The 23,489-nt window shown below is 36.9% G+C and overlaps 1 protein-coding gene across 1 annotated transcript in view; it reads left to right on the plus strand.

Annotated features, from left to right (window-relative positions):
- Window positions 1-23,489, plus strand: part of LOC115510160 (ubiquinol-cytochrome-c reductase complex assembly factor 1) — a 102,463-nt gene that overhangs the window by 10,124 nt on the left and 68,850 nt on the right. Inside the window, exons 2-4 of the mRNA XM_030309717.1 lie at window positions 4,525-4,623; window positions 14,091-14,186; window positions 15,620-15,727. Of these exons, the coding sequence (XP_030165577.1) occupies window positions 4,525-4,623; window positions 14,091-14,186; window positions 15,620-15,727 (303 nt within the window). The remainder of the gene's footprint in view (window positions 1-4,524; window positions 4,624-14,090; window positions 14,187-15,619; window positions 15,728-23,489) is intronic.

Below are 23,489 nucleotides of genomic sequence, written 5' to 3' on the forward strand. Positions count from 1 at the left end.
ATCTTTTAAAGCTCAGATTGGAACCCCCAACAAAGTGGGAGGAGGCAGAGGATTCAGTAACGATGGAAGGAATTGTTGAACATTCTCTGCTCCTCTGGTATGTCTAAGTATCCTTTTGTATAGCATGCCACTTCATAATTTGCAGGATAGTTTGCTACAATAGTGTTTATCCTCTGGATTATGGAATTAAATTAGTATCCATGGCATTCAGACTACAGGAACCAGTGAACATTTACAGAGTAGATTTGGTGACTATGGTTGATCTTCATTATTCAAGATTCTGTATTTTTGAATTCATTATACTTGCTAAGATTTATTTGTAATTCCCAAATCAATATTCATGGCACTTTTAATGATCATTTATGGATATGTGCAGAGGAGTGAAAAATTGGAGCTGCAACATGCAAGTCCTTGCTGAGGTCGATATGCTGACTTATTTCAGCTCTTATACTGTAAATAAGTATTGTTTTCACAGTCTATTTAATGCTAAAGTTTTTGTATTTTTGTGCCTTGTTGGTGATTTCCCTGTTTAATATGGCCCCTAAATGTAGTTATCTAGTGTTACTAAGTGCAAGAAGGCTGTGATATTCCTTATAGAGAAAACTTACGTGTTAGATAAGTTTTGTTCAGGAGTGAGTTACAGTGCTATTGTCCATGAGTTCAATGTTAATGAGTTAATTGTATATTTATAAATAATAAGATGTCTTTAAAGAGAAACACACAAGGTTATGTATTGATTAGTTTATGAAAATGTTGTGACCAGAGGCTTGCAGGAACCTAACCCTGTATTTTCTCTAGGAGCAATGGTTCAGTATTTGCTAACTCAGTGTTTATAGTCACTTTATAAAGCAAAACTACGGAGAATAGGAGAATGGACTTCCTGTAAAGCCTTTTCCAATTCATGAGTAAGCCAAGGAAAATACTATGTACAGTATCTTAAAAAACACATGCAGCAACAGGCTGGTCAATGGACTGATTAAAGCTGTAGTTGAAAAACTGGTCTGTCAGAATATTTTGAAATACAAATGTAAAATCACCTGCAGTTAACAATATGTACAGAAAGTAAAAACATGAAACCTGTCTTTAAGATTTTGGTTTTGAAGTGTTGGTGAGGTAAAAAGACAATAAAACCTCTTCCCACTTAATAATGGTGTATATATTAGCCTAAGTTAAGGCAGTAATTCTAACCATTGGAAATGGCTGTAAATGTTTTCCTGAACTTGGAAGTTGAGGTTTGCTAATTGTTATAGGCCTGATATGTTAGTACCTTTAAGAGGGAGCTAAGTACTTCCACAGATTTTTAAAAATATCTTCCTTTCTTTTTCTTTCTTTCTTTCTTTTCTTTCTTTCTTTCTTTCTTTCTTTCTTTCTTTCTTTCTTTCTTTCTTAGAAATTTTTAAAATTTATTTTTGAGAGAGAGGTTGAAAGAGACAGAGAGAGCAAGCAGGGGAGGGGCAGAGAGAGAGGGGGACAGAATCCGAAGCAGGCTCCGGGCTTTAAGCTGTCAGCACAGAGCCCGACACAGGGCCGAACCCACAAACTACGAGATCATGACCTGAGAGAGCCTAAGTCAGACACTTAACTGACTGAGCCACCCAGGCCCCCCCACAGATTTATATTTATAAATTAAGTACTGGGAGAAGTAGGAAGGAATATGGACCAAGTAGAGTCAGTAGAACCAGTACCTGGAGTCTGGGGAGACCTTTTTTTTTTTTTTTTTTTTTTAAAGATTATTGATTTATTTTGAGAGAGAGAGAGAGTGCAAGGTGGGAAGGGGCAGAGAGAGAGGGAGAAAGAGAATCCCAAGCAGACTCTGCACTGTCAGAACAGAGCCCAGTGCAGGGCTTGAACTCACAAACTGAGATCATGACCTGAGCTGAAACCAAGAGTTGGCCGCTTAACGTTCTGAGCCACCCAGGTGCCCCTGAGGAGACTTTTTGAAGCTAATGAACTCATGGGTTGGGGAGGAGGGAAGAAGAGAGTCCCAGAGGAACTGACTAGAAGGGAATTAGCTTGTGTGGAGAGGAGTAGTAATTCCCAAACCAGAGAATCTGAGTCAGGTTTTGGAACTGCTGAATGGAGAATACAAGGCAGGGTATGTAAATATAAAGATGAGTCTAGAGGGGTCTAGTTGGTCAAGATCAGGTGTTGATGTTTGATTAAAGAGGCACTTGGAGGCACTGCAAGCTTTTGAGAAAGGGAATTCCAGGTTAAAAACAATATTTTAAGAAAATAGTTCTTTTTTCTATGACAGTTTGCTGGTGAAAGAGAAGCTTATTTACATAATTCAGTAACAGTTGTTAATAACAGTAATGATGCTTTTGTGTGTATTTTAGTATTCTCAAGGTGCTTTTACATATGATCCTTGGAACACTCCTGTGAGGTAGCTTTTATTATTCCCACTTTACATAAGGGAAAATGGAGGTCCAGAATGTTGAGTAGCTAGTTCAGGGTCACACAGCTATTCAATAAGAATCTTGGGATTCAAATACCCTTTCTGCTACATACCCTTTCTGCTCAGTTTCAATTAAGGGTTTGAACAAGAGTTGTTATTGTAGGATTGGAGAAGGAAAGAACAGAGCTGATTGCTTCTTTCTTCTAATAAGAACTGATTTAATGTATTGGCATAAAACCAAGTAGAACCAAAATTACAGAGAAAAATTTTGTTGACGTGGGGAAAAATATGATGAAATTCTTCAGAAGATCTTCCAAAAGTTTGCATTGTTCCTACTTGTAATTTCCTCTTACTTCCCCCTGCCTCCCTTGGCTTGAATCTGCAGAAGTTTCATCTTATCCCATATTTACATTTTTAGGAAAGGAACATCTAACAGTGGATGATTCTGGCAAATGATTCAGCATTAGTAAACAAAAAGCCAGTAATGGTCTCTTATTTGAACATTATCCCAACAGATCGAACCTCAGCTGAAATAAAATATTTTGAAACTTTACTTTTCATTTGAAACATAAGGTGTTGTGAGTAGCCTATTAAAAACAGTTACACAATTTTAAAACTGTGAGACACTTTAGAAGGCCTCTCTACGTTTAAAATTCCTGCACCTTTCTCCATGTACATTATCCCTGTCACTTGTTGCCCACTCATGAGGAAATGGAGATTCAGATTCAACTTAATATTTATTGAGTTGGACATGTTACAAGGTACGTTTGTTGATTTTTCTTAAGTCCTGAGAAGTAGGGATTTTTTTCCTTTATTTTATAGAAGAGACAACAAAGGCTTGTAGCTTTCAGTGGAGCCAAGAGTCAAATCAGTGTTTTCTGATTCCAAGTACGTGGCTCTTGCCACAATACTATACTGTGTTTTAGTTGTTTCAAGACTAGTTCATAGAGTGTTAGAAGATACTTTGGAGATATTCCTTTTACCCTTTCACCCCATAAATGAGCATGGATCCTGAAGTTGGGCTGTCTGGGTTCAGATCTTAACCCTGCCATTGTATTAACTTTGTGGCCTTGGGAAATTCCTTATCCTATGTATACCTCAGTTTCTTTATCCATATAAGTGGGATAATGGCAATATTCCTAGGTCATTCGGTGATGATTGTGAGTTTTAAGTGAGTTTATATATGTAAAGTACCTAGGAAAGTACCTGTCACAGAACAAATGCTCATAAGTATTACTAATAATTGCTATAAGGAACCTGTGCATTGTAGAGGTTAAATTACTTGTAAAGATCATATTAGAATAGCTGAGTTAAAACTGGAATCCAGATCTTTGACTCCTAGTATTGTAGTTTATGTTTGGCAAAGTGTTTTTAAATAATTTTATATTCAGCCCTCATTGTGGCCCTATAAGTTTTATATAGGTCAAATGAAAGAGACCCTTGGATCCCTCAGAGTTGGTTCCTAGAATAGACATCTCCAGTCCTGTGTACACGAATGCCATTTATACAGTGTGATGTATTTCAGGTTCATAAAATAGAGTAGGCTTCTCAGGTAGCAAGATAGCTCTTCCTTTCCCCAGCCCAGCCTTTCACTTTGGCCCAGAGACCTTTTTGAGGTTGGTTAATACCCTAGGGGGAAACTGAACTTCAGTCATTAACTCTAACAGCCATTTAATCTCTCTCTTTTGTTTTGGAAATCAATTTGGCTTAGTGTTTTCCTACCCTAAAAATGTCAGCCCTAGTTTCTTCATCCTTTTGGGGATGACACTGCTTACTATAAAGGGATTCTATGAAGATCAGATAAATCAGTGTTTATGAAAAGGCATTGCAGACTCTCAATTTAAATGATAATCTAATTGTAAAATGCCTGAAGTCTGCTTATTTTGTTACTCTCCTGAGAGGGAGCCCATGTCCCCCTGCTTGAGTCAGCCTTTACTAGAGTTGCTTTAGTCCATGAATCAGGAATAGGTAGGGGTACATTTTATCCTTGGAGAGATGAGCAGGAGGAAGCTTGTTCCTGGCCCTGTTTTGGAAGTTCTCTTTTCATGTACCCTGTTCTGGCAGAATTTCTAAACTTCTACTCATGGAGTTGGATATAGATTCTTGACAGCCTTTTTTTCTTTCTCTAGAGAAACCGGATTTCCCAGTGGGTTCCAGTATGCAGCCTATTGGTACCTGTGTCCTCTACACAGGCACAGTGGGGCAGGGCTCTGTCTGGTACTTTCCAGGTAAGGTTTGTTGTTCCTTTGCTTGGTATGAAAACCTTAGTGTTTATTTTCAAATGTCATATATTTATAGATTAGCCAAACAAATTGTGTGATGGAAAAACCTCATGAGACCACTTCTGGGTCTCTGTGGTGCCAGCTCAGGACTGATTCCTACAGTATGGTGTCTAGGGCGTTGCTTCTAAATACCCCAGCAGTGGAACTTAGCCTAGGATACCATGCTACAGTCTGATGATTTTTACTGTTGGGAATGTTTCCAGATATTCATCTCAGAGTTAACTGCAGGTTTCTTTTTGTAGCCACATTGTGCCACTTTTATTTGGGGTAAGAAATGTTTCTTCCTTTCTTTTTTTTTTCTTTTTATGAACACAGAATCCAAGGAACAATTATTTGAGGCCTTTGTTTATCATTGACCACATGATTCATTACTTTGGACCCTCTTTGAGAGTTTTTTCTCCTGATTTTTGTTAATTATACAAATAATTTAGTAATAAAGGAAATAAAAGTCACCCATGACCTCAAACGTGAAAACATCTGCTGGTTTTTTTCCAGTCCTTATGTAGGACTCCAGTGTGTGCATACTAATTTTTTCCGTAGATACCTTAACAAATATCCACAGAATTTTATTTTCTGGTGCCTTTTCACTTATTGGAGCAGACATTATTCATGTTAGATAGATTGCATAATTATATTTTTTGATGGCTACATGTTATTCTATTTACTTAGACTTTGATACTAAAATTATTTGCAAAAAAATTTTTTTTTGTCGTAGGCTTTAGTGTAGTTACTATTTCTTGATAGTTTAATAAATTTTTACTTTATTAAAGATGAATTCCTAGGAGGGTATACCCTGGGTCAATGAGTATAGGCAGTTTCTCTCTCCAAAAGGTGGTTTTAGTTTATATTGCCATCAGCAATGTATATATAACTAGTTTTCATTAACTTCCTCTAAATTGGGTGTTTTAAAAAAAATTTTAACAGGGTAGAAAATGTTATCTTGTTTTGCTTTGTATTTCTTTATCTGTCAAGGTTAAACATTTTTCTGTTTACCAGTTGTATTCCAGTTTCCATATATGGAAAATCATATATGCTTATATCTTTTCTCCATTTATCTATGGGAATTTATTCATATAAACTCTTACCAATTTATATGAATTCCTTCTGTAGCCATTAACTTCTTTTTCATATGTGATGTGATTAAAATTATTTTTGATATATTATATAATTTATTCATATAAATATATTACAACTATTTAAAATATAGTGTAATTCCCCCTAATTAGTGTGTAAACCTTGCCCTTCTGAGGACATGTATTGTTTGTGCCTGTATTTCCTGAGCTCACTAACCCTGGCACGGAGTAGGCACTGAATGTATGTTGAATGAATGAAGAATATGCCTATACAGAAGAGGCATCTACTTTTTGTAGGCATGCAGGTATTTCTTTTCAGAGTGGGTGACATTCTGTTACTTTTTGTGCATGGAAAATTTTAATAGAATTATCATAGAGTTCTAAGTCATTTGTTTTTGTGTGTATATAGTTGGTGGAGGGGGGAACTCATTGTGTGAATCTCTGACTTGTGCCTCATTCTTTGAATCAATAAACATTTATTGACTACCTAATATGTATCAGGTACTATATTAGGTTCTGAGACATCATTATAGCAAAACATCCATGTAAATAACTTAGAGTGCTTTATGTCATGCTGACAGGATATAATTTTAGCCAGGGTAAATAAACGAGACATGTGCTTTATTGGCACATCTTCCCACTTCGAGGACCCCTGGTTGGAAAACTCTGATTTTCCTCAGGTACATGTCTGACTAGGAGGCGTATTTAGTTCAGAATTAAGAAGAGCTTTATGTTAATTAGAATTGTGGTGTCATGGAATGGGTGGGCTAAATTTTTACATAGTAAATTTCCTGTTACTGGAAATATTCAGGCAATAGTTGGAAGAGTGTATACTAAGGGCATGACATAAAAGAAACCTTCATTTGTTGAGTAATAGTATCACATGATCCTAAGATAATGTCCTAGGCTGTTAACCAGTTTCAAAAAGTGAGGGACGTTGTATTCTCATCTCTTTGTTTTTTTTTAAAGTATTTATTTATTTATTTATTTATTTATTTATTTAGAGAGGGAGGGGCAGAGAGAGAGAATCTTAAGCAGGCTCTCCCCGCTGGAGTCAGTGTGGAGTCCAACGCAGGTCTTGACCCCACAAACCGTGAGATTATGACCTGAGCTGAAATCAAGAGTTCAACACTTAACCAGCTGAGCCACCAGGCACCCCATCATGTCTGTCTTTCCTACATAAACTTAACATTGTGTCATATTTTGGGGTGCCTGAGTGGCTCGGTTGATTAAGCGTCTGACTTTGGCTCAGGTCGTGATCTTGGAGTTCATGAGTTTGGGTCCCAAATTGGGCTTGCTGCTGTCAGCACAGAGCCCACTTTGGATCCTTTCTCCCCCCGCCTCTCTCTCTGCTCCTCCCTCGCTGTTTCTCTCTCTCTCTCTCAAAATAAATAATAAACTTAAAGTTCTGTCATATTTTGGTGAGTGTACTCAAATTTTTTTTTATTTTGAAATAATTTACACCTACAGAAAAGTTGTAAAAACAGTAGGGTTCCCAAATACCCTTTGTCTAGCTTTCTCTAATGTTAAGTGTCTTATATAATTATAGTGTAGTTATTGAAACCAGGAAATTAACATTGATATAATGCTATTAACTAATCTATGCAACTCAGTCCAATTTTACCAGTCTTTTCTACTAATGTCCTTTTTTTGGTTCTTCAATTGGGTTTCTTATAATTAGGTCATGCATTTTTGGCAAAAGTGATATTCCCTTCTTAGTGTAAAATATCCGGGGATATATAATGCCAGTGTGTCCTATTACTGGTGACATTGACTTTAATCACTTGATTATTAAATTGGTGCCTGTCAGGTTTCCCTACTATGAAGTTACTATTTTCCCTTTTGTAATTAGTAAGTACCATGTGAGCAGATACTTAGAGACTATGCAGATATCTTGTTTCTCATCATACTTTTGCTCACTACTTTTAGCATCCATCAATAGTTCTTTTTTTTGTTGTTGTTAAGATACATAACATTAATTAATTATTTTGAAAGTTGTAGTTTAAAAAAACCCACATAACATTAAATTTACTATGTTAACCATTTGAAGTATATAGTTTAGTAGTGTGAAGTATATTCACATTGTCATACAATAGATCTCTTGAATTTTTTCATATTGCTGAACTGAAATTCTACACCTGTTACACACTAATTCCACCCCACCCTACCCTTGGCAACCACATTCTACTTTCTGTTTCTATGATTTTGACTATTTTAGATATTACATATGGGTGGAATCATATATTATTTGTCCTTTTGTGACTTATGTTGCTTAGCATATTGTCCTTAAGGTTCATCCATGTTGTAGTATGTGACAGGATTTCCTTCCTTTTTAAGGCTACATAATATTTCATTATATGTATATACCACATTTGCTTTGTCCATTTTGATGGATATTTGGGTTGCTTCCACATCTTGGCTATTGTGCATAATGCTGTATTAATATAGTGTGCAAATATCTCTTCAAGAGCCTGCTTTGAATTCTTTTGGATATATACCCAGAAGTGAGATTGCTGCATCATGTGGTAATTCTGTTGATGGTTCTTGACTGCAGTAATCATTACTCTGGTGTTTGTATAATGATCATTTTCTATTTCCATCATTACTACTATATTTATTGCTTGGAATTGTACTGTAAGGAAGAGGTGTCACTTCTCCATTTATTTATTCAACTATTTATATGAGTATGAGCTCATAGATATTTATTTCCTTCTATGAGTTATAATTTATTATGCCTATTATTTATTTTGTTGATCAGATTGTCCCAGGTTTGGCTGTTAGGAACTCCTTCAAGTTCCTTTTCTACATGCTTTCATTATTTTTGAACATTCTTTACTTCCTAGCACCACAAGATGTTTCAGGTTTATCTTGTATTTTCTTTGCTTTAGTCCTAGATTCAACAGTTTCTCCTAAGGAGCCCTGATTCCTTTAATTGGAGAATGATATTTGGAATGTTTAGAAATCCACATCTTTGTGTTAGGTGTGCATGAGCATATGTTATTGACCCCTATTTAGGTTTTTGAAAGCAGCTTGATGTAGGGGAAAAAAGATAGCTCTGAATATATGTTTAATCCCTTAATGAACTTTACTTCTTTGGGCTTAAGTGTCCTCATTTCCAAAATAGGAAAAAATACTACCAACCTTGCAAAATTGTTGTGAGATGATGCAAGTAAAACATCAAGCATATACGTCCTGGGCATATAGGAGAGCTTCAATAAATTGTAACTGCTGTTTTGTTGCTATTTGTATGTTCATTGCTACTTGGGTAAATTTCATCCTTACTGTATATACTGAAACAAACAAAAATATTGTCCTAAAACTACCTTAAGCAAGTTGCAAACTCTCCCTAGTTCTTAGTTTCCTCATCTGTGAAATGAAAAGTTTGGACTTAGATCTCAGATTTCTTCCAGCTCAAGTGTTGTTATTCTGAGTTACTCCTTAGTTCTTCAGTTGCTTTTTCTCCAAGCTAAACATTTTAGCCTTTCATTTTAATTCCTTTTAACCTTTCCACTAGGACCTTTTATTCATCTCTTTGATCACTCCTGTGGTTATTTTCTGGACTTCTCCAGATTGTCCTTCTATTTAAAAAAAAAGAAAAAAGAAGAAAATCTACCTAAGTTTTATTGAGTGCCGACTCTATGCCCAGAATGATATTGAGCAATGGGACAGAAAATAAAAGAGGTGTAAGGTAGACTGTGCCTTGGTAGAGCTTTTTAAAAGAACAGATACATACACCCACAATATTCAGTAATTGCTTGAGTCCTTCCTTCCTTTCCTTCCTTTTTTCTTTTTTCCCCTTCCTCTTCCCTTCCCTTCCCCCTTCCTCTTCCTTCCCTCCTTTCCCTTTCCTTTCCCCCTTTCCCCTTCCCTTCCCCCTTTCCTACCCTTCCCTTCCCCCTTTCCTACCCTTCCCTTTCCCCTTTCCTACCCTTCCCTTTCCCCTTCTCTCCCCTTGCCCCTTCCTTTCCCCCTTTCCTTCTCTTACCTTTCCCCTTCTCTCCCTTTTCCCCTTCCCTTCTCTCTTTCCTTTCTCCTTCTCTCCCCTTCCCCTCCCTCCTCTACCCTATCCCCTTCCTCCTTCCCTTCTCTTCCTCTTTCCCTTCTTTTCCCCCTTCCCTTCCCTTCTCTTTGCCCTCCTTCTCCTCCTCCCCTTCCCCTTCCCCCCTCCCTTCCTCTTTCAGATCAGGGAGGTCTCTACTTTTAGAATTTTTTGAAAACAAAAAATAAAAGTGAAATCTTATATTCATTTTAATGAGGGGCTGTCTGCAAAAGAGTATCTATCATTGGCGTTGTCTGGAGCAGGTCTTTGCATTTATGTTATGCATTGTAGTTTGCTTATCTTTTTCACATTGTTTTATTTGGTTCTCAAAACAAATTTATGATAGGCAGAGCTGGGGCTTCTGACTCAGTGTTTTCTCTTCTACCATACTGTGCTTTCTCAACTTTGTCTTCTCACTCACCTTCTCTATCCTGCCCACTTCTTTTTTTTTCTTTTTTTTCTTTTTTTTTTTCTTTTTTTTTTCAACGTTTATTTATTTTTGGGACAGAGACAGAGCATGAACGGGGGAGGGGCAGAGAGAGAGGGAGACACAGAATCAGAAACAGGCTCCAGGCTCTGAGCCATCAGCCCAGAGCCCAACGCGGGGCTCGAACTCACGGACTGCGAGATCGTGACCTGGCTGAAGTCGGACGCTTAACCGACTGTGCCACCCAGGCGCCCCTCTTTTTTTTTCTTAATTACTTTTTGATGTTTATTTATTTTAGACAGAGAGAGAGAGTGAGTGAGTGAGCATGAGTGGGGGAGGGGCAGAGAAAGAGGGAGACACAAAATCTGAAGCAGGCTCCAGGCTCTGAACTGTCAGCACAGAGCCCGATGCGGGGCTCAAACCCACAAACCATGAGATCATGACCTGAGTCGAAGTCGGACACCCAACCTACTGAGCCACCTAGGTGCCCCCATATCCTGCCCACTTCTTAAGGCTTCTTTGTGAAGTCTTTTTGGATGACTCTAGGTAATTCTTTTCTCCCTCCAAATTTCTGTTGTTTACACTGTTCATTACATACCTTTAATCATTTTTGTACATTTTATTGAAGTATAATAAAAATACAGAAAAAGGCATAAATCATAAGTGTACAGCTGAATTAATCATTACAAAGTGAGCTAACCAGCACCCAGATCAAGAAATAGAACCCTAGCTCCTTGATCCCCCCAGTCACCACCCATAACCAAGTTTAACCAGTCTTCACTTTGAATATCATAAAATAATTTTATCTTTTAAACATACAGTATATACTCTCTTGTGTTTGTCTGCTTTCATTCAACTTTGTTTTAGAAATTCATCAATATTGTTCTGTGTAGTTATAGTTTATTCATTCTCATTAATGTGTAGTATACTATTATAAAAATATACCATGATTCATTTATCCATTTATCCACTGATGGGTACTTGGATTATTTCCAGTTTGGGCTATTATTAATAGTGCTGCTCTGAACATTCTTGTATATGTTTTTTTGTAAACACATTTCTGTTGGGCTGTATACTTAGAAGTTGAATTGCTGAGTTTTATAGACTGTGCATACATTCAGCTTCTTTGGATACAGCCAAATAATTTTTCAGAGTGATTGTACCATTTTACACTTCCACCAGAAGTGTATGAGAGTTCTGGTTGCTCTGCAGCTTTGCTAACACTTCTGTGTGTGTGTGTGTGTGTGTGTGTGTGTGTGTGTGTGTGTGTGTTTGTGTATGATCTTTAACCATTTTAAAATATGATACTTGGTTCTGTTTCTTGTGTAGTGAGTCTTCTTTCTTTTCTCCACAAGACTATGAATTCTTCGAGGATAGGGATTGTCTGTATTCTAAAACTGGACATAAAGACTGGCATATTGTGTGCATTTAATAAAGGTTGGGTGAGTGCAGCATGTATGCATGGCATGTATGTAGATAAAGACAAGAAGGAAATAAGAATAACCATGTAAGTGGTTGAGTTTGTTCATTCAACACATGCTTGAGTGTTTCCCATATCTAACATGCTATACTTGATTCTGGTAATATACCTAGTTTCTACCAAAACTGTTTTTAGATAAAATGGTCAGAGAAGGCCTCTTTGAAAAAGTGACATTTGAATATTTCAGAGTAGTTTTTTCTTTTGCAAAAGTTATTTATTGGTATATTTTCAATTTAAATAAAGGAAAAAATTGATGTCTTTAAAGGTCAAGGGAGTCTTTTTTGAGGGGCAAGTAAGTAAATGTGTGTGTTTATATATATGTGTAGGTATGGGGAAACTAGGTGGTGTCCTTGGTGTTAGGTACTTGGGTACTTCAGTAGTTCAAATAGTGTTAAATGTTAGCTCATGAATAATGGTCAGACAGAAATACAGCAGTTGGTGAGACAGTCACATAGGGAATCCATTGGTTACTCCTGGAGCTATATAATCTATATATAGGATCATGTAATCTAGTAGAAGAGAACTTGCTAGTTGCAATTGTTGTCAATTGTGTTCTTTGGACCTGTTTTAAGTGCTTTGTGTTCTAGGTAGACCATTACGTTGATGTATGTGATGTAATGGGAGGTAGTCTGCATTTAGTCTGTTTTACAAAGCCTATTTAGTACCTATGAGTTAAAGCATAAGTATTCCTGGGACTGAACAGAAGAATCCTAACTAGTTTTTTAATATCTTTATTTGGAAAGAAAAGTAAATGGTAATTCTTGATTAGAAATTCCATCTTTCCCTCATTAGCATTAAAGAAAAAAATCATTTTCATTTCATGTGTCTCCTCTCTTCTTGGAATAAACCAGAATTAAAGGGGTGACCCTCCTTCTGCTTCCTCTCACCCCTTTTTTGGTAAAGGTAATATAATAGTATTGAGATTTTGGAAACTATATTCCTGAATTCATCCATAATTCTAATTTAACAACATAACTCTTTCATTTCTGTATGTTTCTTTCTAGAGATGCCCATATACGTTCTTGTTTTTACCTATAATTTTATACATATAAGTGTTTCCATGTTGTCAGAAATAATGAGCTTTAATGTAAACTATGGACTTTGGGTGATAATGATGTGTCAGGGTAGGTTCATCTGTTGTAACAAATGCACCACTGCTGGGAGATGGTGATAGTGGCAGATAAGTGTACAGAGAAGGGGTTTATGGGAGCTCTCTGTATTTCCTCCTCAATTTTTCTGTGAAGCTAAAGCTGTTTGAAAAAATAAAGTCTATTAAAAAATCTCAGTGACTACCTGATTTTTCCATTGAATAATTTTACTGTAATTTAATTAACCATCTTATTGGAAATCTTACTGGACTTTTTTCCCCCCCGAGTTTTCACTCTTGTGAAAAATGCTACAGTGAGGCTCTCTTACTTGAAAATTTTTTCCCTTAGGAATTTATTTTCAAAGCTATGTTTATTAGTCTTGATTTTTTTTAAATTTTTTTTAATGTTTATTTTATTTATTTTTGAGAGACAGAGAGAGACAGCATGAGCAGGAGAGGGCAGAGAGAGAGAGAGGGAGACCCAGAATATGAAGCAGGCTCCAGGCTCTGAGCTGTCAGCACAGAGCCTGACGTGGGGCTTGAACTCACAAGCCGTGAGATCGTGACCTGAGCCGAAGTCAGCTGCTCAACCGACTGAGCCACCCAGACGCCCCTATTAGTCTTGATTTTAATACCAACCTAATAGTGTTATGGTGATAATTAAATAAGGTAATACATGTAAGGCGCTTAGCATAGTACCTGGCACATGATAGTTGAAAATAATGGTTATTTTATTGCCAAAGTGCATTCAAATGCAATGTGAACATAAAAGGGAGGCAATTCTGATCTGAACAACAGTAATTTTGGTGATGATGGAAGTTTCCACTATTTATTATTTTGTGAAAGGTACTTTACATGTGTTATCTTCTTTAATCCTCCCTACAACTGAGGTTCAGTAAGTTGCTTATGGACACCCAGCTTGTAAGTGGCAGAAGCAGGTTTTAAACTTAAAATGGACTGTTAAGAGTCTTTCCCCCCCCCCATATTCCACACTGCTACTAATGTTTAGATAGGTATTTATTGCAATTCTGGTTCCTAGAATTGACTCAGATTTATTTAGTTCCAGGTTTCCAGGACAGAATCCTTTCATTTATTCATGTATCTAGGAGATGTTTATTGAGTATCTACCATGTATCAGATACCATTTTAGTGCCCATCTTGCATTCGTTTGGTGATCACATGACCAGGAGCTAGGTTAAACAAGGTTGGAAAGATACTATGGTCTTTGCTTTGAAGTAGCTCTACTCAGATTAACTAAGTGAATGCTCTCTGTTGCTTACATCTGTTTTTTTTTTTTTAATCCCTAGTGGCCTCAGATAAGCCAGTCCCTAGCGTGTGGTGGATCAGAACAGATTCCTGGGATAGATGTACAGTGGAATAGGAAGTATCATACCACAAATAAGGTGAGAATTATTAGTGCTTTCTACATTTATAGATTGTTTCCCACAGGTGTTCTTGTCTGAATCTCAGTGAAATTGTTAGCTGGATGAGGAAAGGAACTTTATTGAATGCAGAAAGTGAGGCTCAAGGAAGTGAACTGACTTGCCCAAGGTCCCAAGGATAAGTGATAGACCAACTGAATATTTGATTGAACTTAAGGCTTCTGATCCAGTGTCCTGTATTTCTTCCACTGTAGTGTCTTGCTTGGAAAACACTATTATTTTTTTAATTTTTAAAAAATGTTTACTTATTTTTGAGAGAGAGAGAGAGAGAGAGAGAGAGAGAGCGGGAGAGGCGCAAAGAGAGAGGGAGACACAGAATACAAAGCAGGCTCCAGGCTTGAGCTGTCAGCCCAGAGCCCACGGTGGGGCTTAAACTCAAAAAACCATGAGATCATGACCTGAGCTGAAGTCAGATGCTTAACTGACTGAGCCTCTCAGGTGCCCCTGGAAAACACTTTAGAGAAGAAAGTTGTTGTGGACTTTTTATGCTAAAAATAAAATAATATTTAACTTTTGCGGAATTTCTTTCTTATTTTTTTTTTAGAATTTTAATTTATTTATTTTTAGAGAGAGCAGATGTTCACAAGCAGAGAAGAAGGTAGAGGGGGAGGAGGGAGAGAGAGAGAGAAAGAGAGAGAGAAAGAAAGAAAGAAAGAAAATCTCAAGCAGACTTCATGTTCAGTGTGGAGCCCGACATGGGGCTCAATCCTGTGACCCTGGGATTATGACCTGAGCCGAAATCAAGAGTCAGATGCTCAACTAATTGAGTGAGCCACCCAGGTGCCCTCTGGAGAATTTCTTATTGATTATATAGCCTGCCTTCATTTGGAGAGGCTTAGCATTAGAATAAGTTTTTCTTGGAGTTTATTTGCAAACTATAAGACTCATATCTTCTATAGTTATTAATAAAATTTGTTATGCTAAAAAAATATGAGTTTAGAAACATTTATTCAGTGCTTGCTTTGGGTGACTATGATTTTGAATGACTTTTGACTGCTTTCAGACAGTAGTTCTCTTTCCTTTTCCTGTTATGTCAAAAACATACAACATTCTTCTCAGAATTCTTTGGGAGATGAGGGTCAAGATATCCTTTTAAAAGTATTCTTTTCCATAGAATTTTTATTCTGATAGCCCAAATCTATCATTTTCTAGACATGGGTTCATAGGCATATGGTCAGTGAGATGGCTCTGAAATTTCGAGGACACATATCAGATAGAATTCCAGATGTGTTTGCATTGAGTGATAAGATGCCCAGAAAAATGAGAATTAAAAATTCTAGGTGGAAAAAAAAATCTAAGCAATAAAAATGCGCTTGGGCCTAATGAGAAACAAAAGCATTCGTTTTAAAAAAATTATTTTGCAACTAATTTTGTCCCTTCTTTTGATTAAATAGCTTTTTACTACCAAGGATTCCCCACAGCCTGTTGAGGAGAAAGTTGGTACCTTCACAAAAATAATAGAAGCCATGGGATTTACAGGACCTTTGAAATACAGTAAATGGGTAAAAGTCTTTTTAAGTTCTCATTTTCTTTTTGGGGCTTTAGTGCTTTCTGCTCCTCATAGAAGATTTTTTAAAGCTTCTGTTTTGCTTTTGTGAAATTCATATATTATTTTGAGAACTTGAAAATGTGTTGTCTCCCTCCACCTTCCCATTCTAAATCTATGTAACATGTGGGGCTGAACTACTCCCTCATTCCTTTAGCCTGATTCCTTAGAAGTATCTCAGTGCAAGCTAAGACTGGGCTTTCCAGGATCTTGTTACATGATATGCCATACAAATGAGTTCTAAGGAAGTAGATGGGCCAAATGTTCTGAAGGGCAGCATTCTTAAGAAAATATTACTCTCTGATTAATCCATATTCATAAATCATTTTTTCACTAGGTCATTGTAGTGATTTTTGTTAAAATTTTATTAATAAGCATGTTTTATTTTATTATTTTTTTTTTAATTTTTTTTTTTTCAACGTTTATTTATTTTGGGACAGAGAGAGACAGAGCATGAACGGGGGAGGGGCAGAGAGAGAGGGAGACACAGAATCAGAAGCAGGCTCCAGGCTCTGGAGCCATCAGCCCAGAGCGTGACGCGGGGCTCGAACTCACGGACCGCGAGATCGTGACCTGGCTGAAGTCGGACGCTTAACCGACTGCGCCACCCAGGCGGCCCCAATAAGCATATTTTAAATTAACTAGTCAATTCTGCAATTTATTGTAATTCTTATTATGGAGGGTTATTTGCTAGCTGTATCATTCCTAGTCAAGCCTTGGCCTAGTACGTTATCTGTTTTATAGTAATTGCTATATATAAATGAATATCTTCTCTGCATCAGGTGCATATTGCCCGTGGGTTTTTATAACATGCCTCTAACTAATTAAATAATAAACATTAATCATTGAGTTTTTCTCAGCCCAGTTATCTCCTGATGCTGGCATTTCTCTCTATTTTTTATAGCAGAATGCCTTTTAATGCTTTTCAAGGGGTGTTAGAATATTGGATAAGCCTAATCAGTCATAAGTTCTGTATTAATCAAAGCAAATCAATGCAAAGCAGTAAGGAGGGCTTTCCTAGAAAACATAGCTTTGCCCTAAATGATCAAATAATGACAGTTATACCATTTAACAGGGTGAATTCAAATTAGAATTTGAATTTTATTACAGACTTTACCTTGTAGTTTCTTCTTGGAATGTCTGGCTCTCTTCCTAACAGTTCTCATTGCAGCAAGTATAGGCTTCTCTCTGTATCTCCTTTTTACATAAATTCTGAAAAGCAAATCGTGATTCCACAAGCATATTAAAAAATTTTTTTTTAAGTTTATTTATTTATTTTTGAGAGAGGCAGAGACAGCACAGGTGGGGAAGGGCAGATAGAGAGGGAAAGAGGGAACCCAGGCAGGCTGTGCATTGCCAGTGCAGAGCCCAGTGTGGGGCTCGAACCCATGAAACCCGAGATTATGACCTGAGCTGAAACCAAGAGTCAGATGCTCCAACCGGTGCCCCAAGCATTTTGTTTTTAAGGGCTTTGAAAAGTATAGAAGATAACACACATCAGCACCTAGGTAGCTCAGTCGGTTAAGTGTCCAACCTCGGCTCAGGTCATGATCTTGTGGTTCGTGAGTTTGAGCCCCCCCCCCACCCCCCCCGACACACACACACACACCGGGCCTCTGTACAGACAGCTCAGAGCCCAGAGCCTGCTTCGGATTCTGTGTCTCCCTCTCTCTGCCCTCTCCTACTCGTGCTCTTGCCTCTCCTGTCTCTCTTCAAAAATAATAAACATCAAAAAAATTAGAAAAAAAGATAACACATATCCGAGGTATGATGATGTTCTTGAGACCCTAAGACTATGAAGTGCCTTCTTAATCATCAGTGAAATATTATTATATTCATTAAAGTTATCTTTTTTACATCTTAATTTTTTGGCAAATGATAATCATTGGTATATTTGGTAATGTTTTTAATAAGAATCTTTTCCCTTATTAAAAAATGTTTGTGATTATGGCATTTGGATTTAAAAGCTAGTGTATTTTGTTTGAAAGTTAGAAATTAATTAAAAGAGAAGGGAAATGAGAGCAGAAAGAAAGAAAAAAAAGGGAAAAATTTACTGTTTTATTTATTTCTTGATGGTTGAGTTCCACTTGGTTGCTACCATTGCTTTGTCTAGTCTGTTTTTTTATGATTCCAGAGGGAAAGTTGGCTACCATTTGAAGGATTACTAATCATCAGGAAAATTCTTCACTGTTGTAGTTTAAGTTAGCCTTTGATTTTTGTTGGTTCCTTTGTGACCTCAACAAAGTGCTTAATATTTGCATTTTAAAGTCTTTTGTGATGTGGTAGTGTCTACTTTCTGTAACTTTTATTTTTTTTAGTTTGTGATAGAAACATCAAAGTATGACATTCTAGTAAAATATAGGTGGGAAAACATAGGTATAACTTTCCATTTTGAGAGATTGCAAGCCCTTTCAGCAAATGTTGACTCAGAAATCTATGGCTAGACCCTTGGATTGGATTGCCCTGGAAAGATTCTTTGAGTTTTGTGTTTTCGTATGTCTTTCATTAGGGAGAAAAATATCTGCTTGACGGCAATATCAACCGTCTTTCCTCCATTTTTTTTTTCCGTAACATTTTTTTTTTTTAATTTTTTTTTTTTTTAACGTTTATATATTTTTGAGACAGAGACAGAGCATGAACGGGGGAGGGTCAGAAGGAGGGAGACACAGAATCTGAAACAGGCTCCAGGCTCTGAGCTGTCAGCACAGAGCCCGACGCGGAGCTCGAACTCACGGACTGTGAGATCATGACCTGAGCCGAAGTCGGCCGCTTAACCGACTGAGCCACCCAGGCGCCCCTTCCGTAACATTTTCATGTGTAGTTTCATTTTTCTTCTAGATTCATATTTAGGAATTTAAATGTAGCTTTTCCTTACCTATTTGTCCTAAAATAAACATTCTTTCCCATTATCTTTATGTGGCAGTATCAGATAAAACAAGGACAATGTTTATCAGGTTCAGCCATATGCCATAGAATAGGCAGTTTCCAGATTAACATAAAACCAAAAATTCTTTCTGTTCAGAAGGACACTGACAAACTGGAATGTACTCAGAAGTGGGCAGTGAGTTTTGTGAACGCTTCAGAAAGTGTGTTGAATGAAGAGTGGTTGAAAGAAATAGGAATGCTTAACCTGGAAAAGAGAAGACATGATGACGGTTCTTCTCAGGTATTTGTAAAAGAGAGAGGAGAGGAGAGAGAGACTTAATCTAACTAAGGTATTCCAGTGGGCAGTGGATGTTTCATGAATGTTACATGAAGCAGATTTACATTCAACAAAACAAAAATCTAACACACAGAATTGTCCTTTCGGGGGATAGGTAACCTCACAAGGTCATTGGACTTGTTTTAACAGTGGCCCAGATGGTTGACTGTGAATCAAGAATGTTGTAGAAGGAATTCCAGTATGAAATAGAAGGTCCAAATGACTTCAAAGCCCCTCCAACTCACACAGCTGTTAGTGCAAACTTTTTACTACATTCATTTTTCATCTTGTAAGATGGTATGAGATGCCTCAGTCAGTGGGAGAGCCGATTTGCATTTCTTAAAGCTGTCTTAGGTGCTTGTGTTTTCATCAGGTACACTGATGAGGTCTTCCAAAGTTAGAATGAAATAAACATGAAGTCATCTGAGAACCAGAACAATCTGTATTAACAGGATGGAATTTAGTCTGACCTACCTCTTTAACTTAAATTACTGTGTGAATCTTGAAGAAATCCTTTCCCCAAGTTATTTCCAGTCCCTCTGTGATGGTCTTAGGGGACTTGCTTTAGACATTTGTCCAGGCTAATGGCTCACCCAAGTATAAAGGTTTGGCTTCACTGCAGGAAAAGCGAGGAACTATAAAATGCTCCTGATTGCCATATTATGAGCGCTGTGTAAATGCACTGGCCAATCTGCTGAGGTCTTCATTATTTGTGATGAAGGCTTTCTTCATGAACATGTGAGAAAACCTTCTCAAGGGATGACTTGAGTCTTGGTGGCAAATCTGCCTTTCCTCAGGCAGAATAATTAATTATGAACTTAGAGGACTTTCTGTATAAGAATCTGAAGGAAAATGCGGAGTTAAAAATCAAGAAATAGACCATTAGGAATTTTACTTAAATTGTAAATGTGTTGATATTTATATACCAGTACCCATATTTGACAGATATTAATTTTTACCATATTTGCCTTAGTTTTGTTTTTTCCAAGATAAAATTTTACAGAAAAAACTCCAGCCCATTTCTCCTTTCTTCCCTTCCATTTCTTCCCTTCTTTCTCCACCGAGATAACTACTGTTCTAAAGTTGGTTTTTTGTCATCCTCTTGTAAAATTCTGTTCTTTTGCCACTCATATATTATCCATAAACAACATATATACTATTATTTTGTGTTCATATATAAACTATATAAGTGGTATCTTTTCAACCTGTTTTTATTAGTAAACATGTTTTTGAGTGGAGACCTGATTTTTGTCATTTCAACTGCTGATTAGCTTCACACTGTATAATGAAACTACAGCTTAACTATTCCTCTACTAAAGACACTTGTTTTAGGCTTTTCATAATAATAGTACCATTTAAATTGTGCAGGAGTTTCTTGAGAAAGAGAAATAGAATTATTGGATACTAGTGTATGAACATTTTTAACAGTATTTTTTTTTTAAGATTTTATTTTTAAGTAATCTGTACACCCAACTCACAACCCCAAGATCAAGAGTCGCATGCTGCACTGATTTAGCCAGCTAGGTGCGCCATTAACTTATATTTATCAGCTGTTAAATTATACTATCAGTTGTTATATCAGTTTATATATCTGTAAGTAGGATTTAAATGTTCAATACCATTTCCATCGCTTGATACAGTCAAGCTGTTTAATGTTTACAAATTAGATGGTGTGAAATGGTATATTTTAATTTAATTTGCATTCCTTTCGTTACCAGTAAAGTTGTAGTCTTCTCTATGTTTATAGGCAAAAAAAAAAAAAAAAGAAAAAAATTATAAATGTGTCTGTAGTCGAAGTAGGCCATAAGTTTCATGAAAGCAGGAGTTTTTGACTTCTTTGTTCACTTCTGTATTCCCAATATCCAAATCCATGTCAGGCGCTGAGTTGGGTACTCAATAAATTATTTGTTGACTGAAGTGAAGAGCTAACAGATATCTTAAATGCTCTGTCTTGAGAATGGAAATAGGCCCTTCAAAGCCAAAGGATTAGGATGATCATATTAGGATATCATTAGTTTTAATGATGGTATAGACCAGTACTTCCCAAAATGTGTTCTGTGTCAAATACTCCCAAGAGCTGCAGATGTTAGCAAAGGTGAATAGGCTTCTTTTTTAGCCTGCTGATATGGTGAATTACATTGATTGCTTTGTGAATGTTGGATCAGCTTTGCGTTCCAGGGATATATCCCAGCTGGTCGTGATTTATTGCCCTTTTGAAATATTGCTGGATTAGGGTGCCTGGGTGGCTCAGTTGGTTGAGTGTCCTATACTAGATTTCAGCTCAGGTCATGATCCCAATGGTTGTGGGATTGAGCCCTGCATTGGGCTCTGCGTTGAACGTGGAGCCTACTTAGATTCTCTCTTTTCCTCTGCCCCTCTCCCCTGTTCATACTTTCTCTCTCTCTCTCTATCTCTCTCTCTCTCTCTGTCTGTCTCTGTCTCTCTCTCTCTTTCTCTCAAAAAGTATATTGCTGGATTTGGGGTACCTGGCTGGCTAAGTTGGTAGAGCATGCACCTCTTGATTTTGGGGTTGAGTTTGAACCCCATGTTGGGTGTAGAGATACTTAAAAATAAGAAATCTTAAGAAAATATTGCTGGATTTGATTTGTTAATATTTTGCCAAGGATTTTTACATCTATGTTCATGAAGGCTATGGTTCTATAATTTTATTTTCTACTGATGACTTTGGTTTTGATTTCAGGGTAATCTTGGTGTTATAGAAGAGCTAGAAAGTATTCTTCCCTCCTGTTTTCTGGAAGAGTTTATGTAGATTTAGTATCTTTTTTTTTTTTTTTAATGTTTATTTTTGAGAGAGAGAGAGACAGAGTGTGAGCAGTGGAGGGGCAGAGAGAGAGGGAGACACAGAATCTGAAGCAGACTCCAGGCTGTGAGCTGTTAGCACAGAGCCTGACATGGTGCTCGAACTCACAAACTGTGAGATAATGACCTGAGCCGAAGTCAGATGCCCAACCGACTGAGCCACCCAGGCACCCCTCTTTTAAAAAAAAAAATTTTTTTTTTTTAATGTTTATTTATTTGGAGAGAGAGACAGAGTGCAAGCAGGGGAGGGCAGAGAGAGAGGGAGACACAGAATCTGAAGCAGGCTCTGGGCTCTGTTGTGGGGCTCGAACTCTCGGGAACCTTGAATCATGACCTGAGCTGAAGTTGGACGCTAACCGACTGAGCCACCCAGGTGCCCCTCCTTTCTGATTCTTGATACTGCTAATTTTATCTTTTCTGTTTTTTCTGTCTTGATCGGTTCTACTAATGTTTTGTCAATTTATTGATATTTTCAAGGAACTAGCTTTGGCTTCTTTGATTTTCTGTGCTATTTTTCTGTTTCCAATTTATTGGTCTCTGATCTTTATTATATCTTTCTTTTTGCTTGCTTTTAGGTTAATTTGCTTTTCTTCTTTAGTTTCTACCATGGGTTTGTTTAAATTGGCTTCTAATGCTGATTTATTCCCCATGTAGGTATGTCTTTTCCAGTTGTTATATGGTTTATTGTTTCCCCCTATGTGAGCTTTACTCTGAAAGCCTTAAAAACATGACAGATATCAATTAGCAAAGAAAAAAAATCTTAATTATAATTTGAGACATAATCCTTCTTTAATTTATTCGAGGTATTTCTGCCCATCAGAGACACTGTTGTTTTGACTCTAGATTGTATAGATAAATATGACCATTATATAGTATTGGGTATAGTATATTTTTGGTGACTTTGAACCTTAAAACATAGCTTTACTAAATTCTAGATTGTTTTGTCTTCATTTGCTATTTCATTCTCAGTTTGTGTAGATTATTTAGTCTGCATATTTGCGTTTGTAATTCTCTGTCATTTTAAGAAAAAATAAGCTTCTATAAGCCTTTGTGGATGGGCTAATTTATTTAATTCACAGTCCTTAGAAATACTTCCTTACTTGAGCACTGAGTTGGTCTTCAGGCCTACAATTCACCTCATAAAATAATTTATTTTTCACTTTTAGATTTATTTTTATGAAGGCATAATGTACATACAGTAAAATATACAAATCTTAAGTATGTAACTCAGTGACTAAATTAAAACCACCACTCAGATCAAGATTCTAAGAGAATTTGGGGCACCTGTGTAGCTCAGTTGGTTAAGCATGACTCTTGATTTCAGCTCAAGTCATGGTCTCGTGGTTTGTGAGGTCAAGCTCTTCATCCGGCTGTCTGCTGTCAGCTCGGAGCTTGCTTCAGATCCTCTGTCCTCTCTCTCTCTCTCTCTGCCCCTCTCCTGCTTGTGCTGCTTGTGCTCTCTTTGTCTCTCAAAAATAAATAAACATTAAAAAACATTTTTTTTTTAAAGGTACTAAGAGAGTTCTTAGTGCTTGGGGAATAGTAAACAGTTGATCCTTTTACTGTATTTTATTTTACATTCATTAAAAACCCTTATTTGTAAGCACAGTCTTCTTAATCAGCAAACTATAAACTAGGGAAAATATAGAAAAAATGACCGCTTCCCCAAGGCATAAAAAAAAAAAAAACTTTTACA

The sequence above is a fragment of the Lynx canadensis genome, chromosome A3, assembly GCF_007474595.2.
Source record: "Lynx canadensis isolate LIC74 chromosome A3, mLynCan4.pri.v2, whole genome shotgun sequence".
Lineage (NCBI taxonomy): Eukaryota > Metazoa > Chordata > Mammalia > Carnivora > Felidae > Lynx > Lynx canadensis.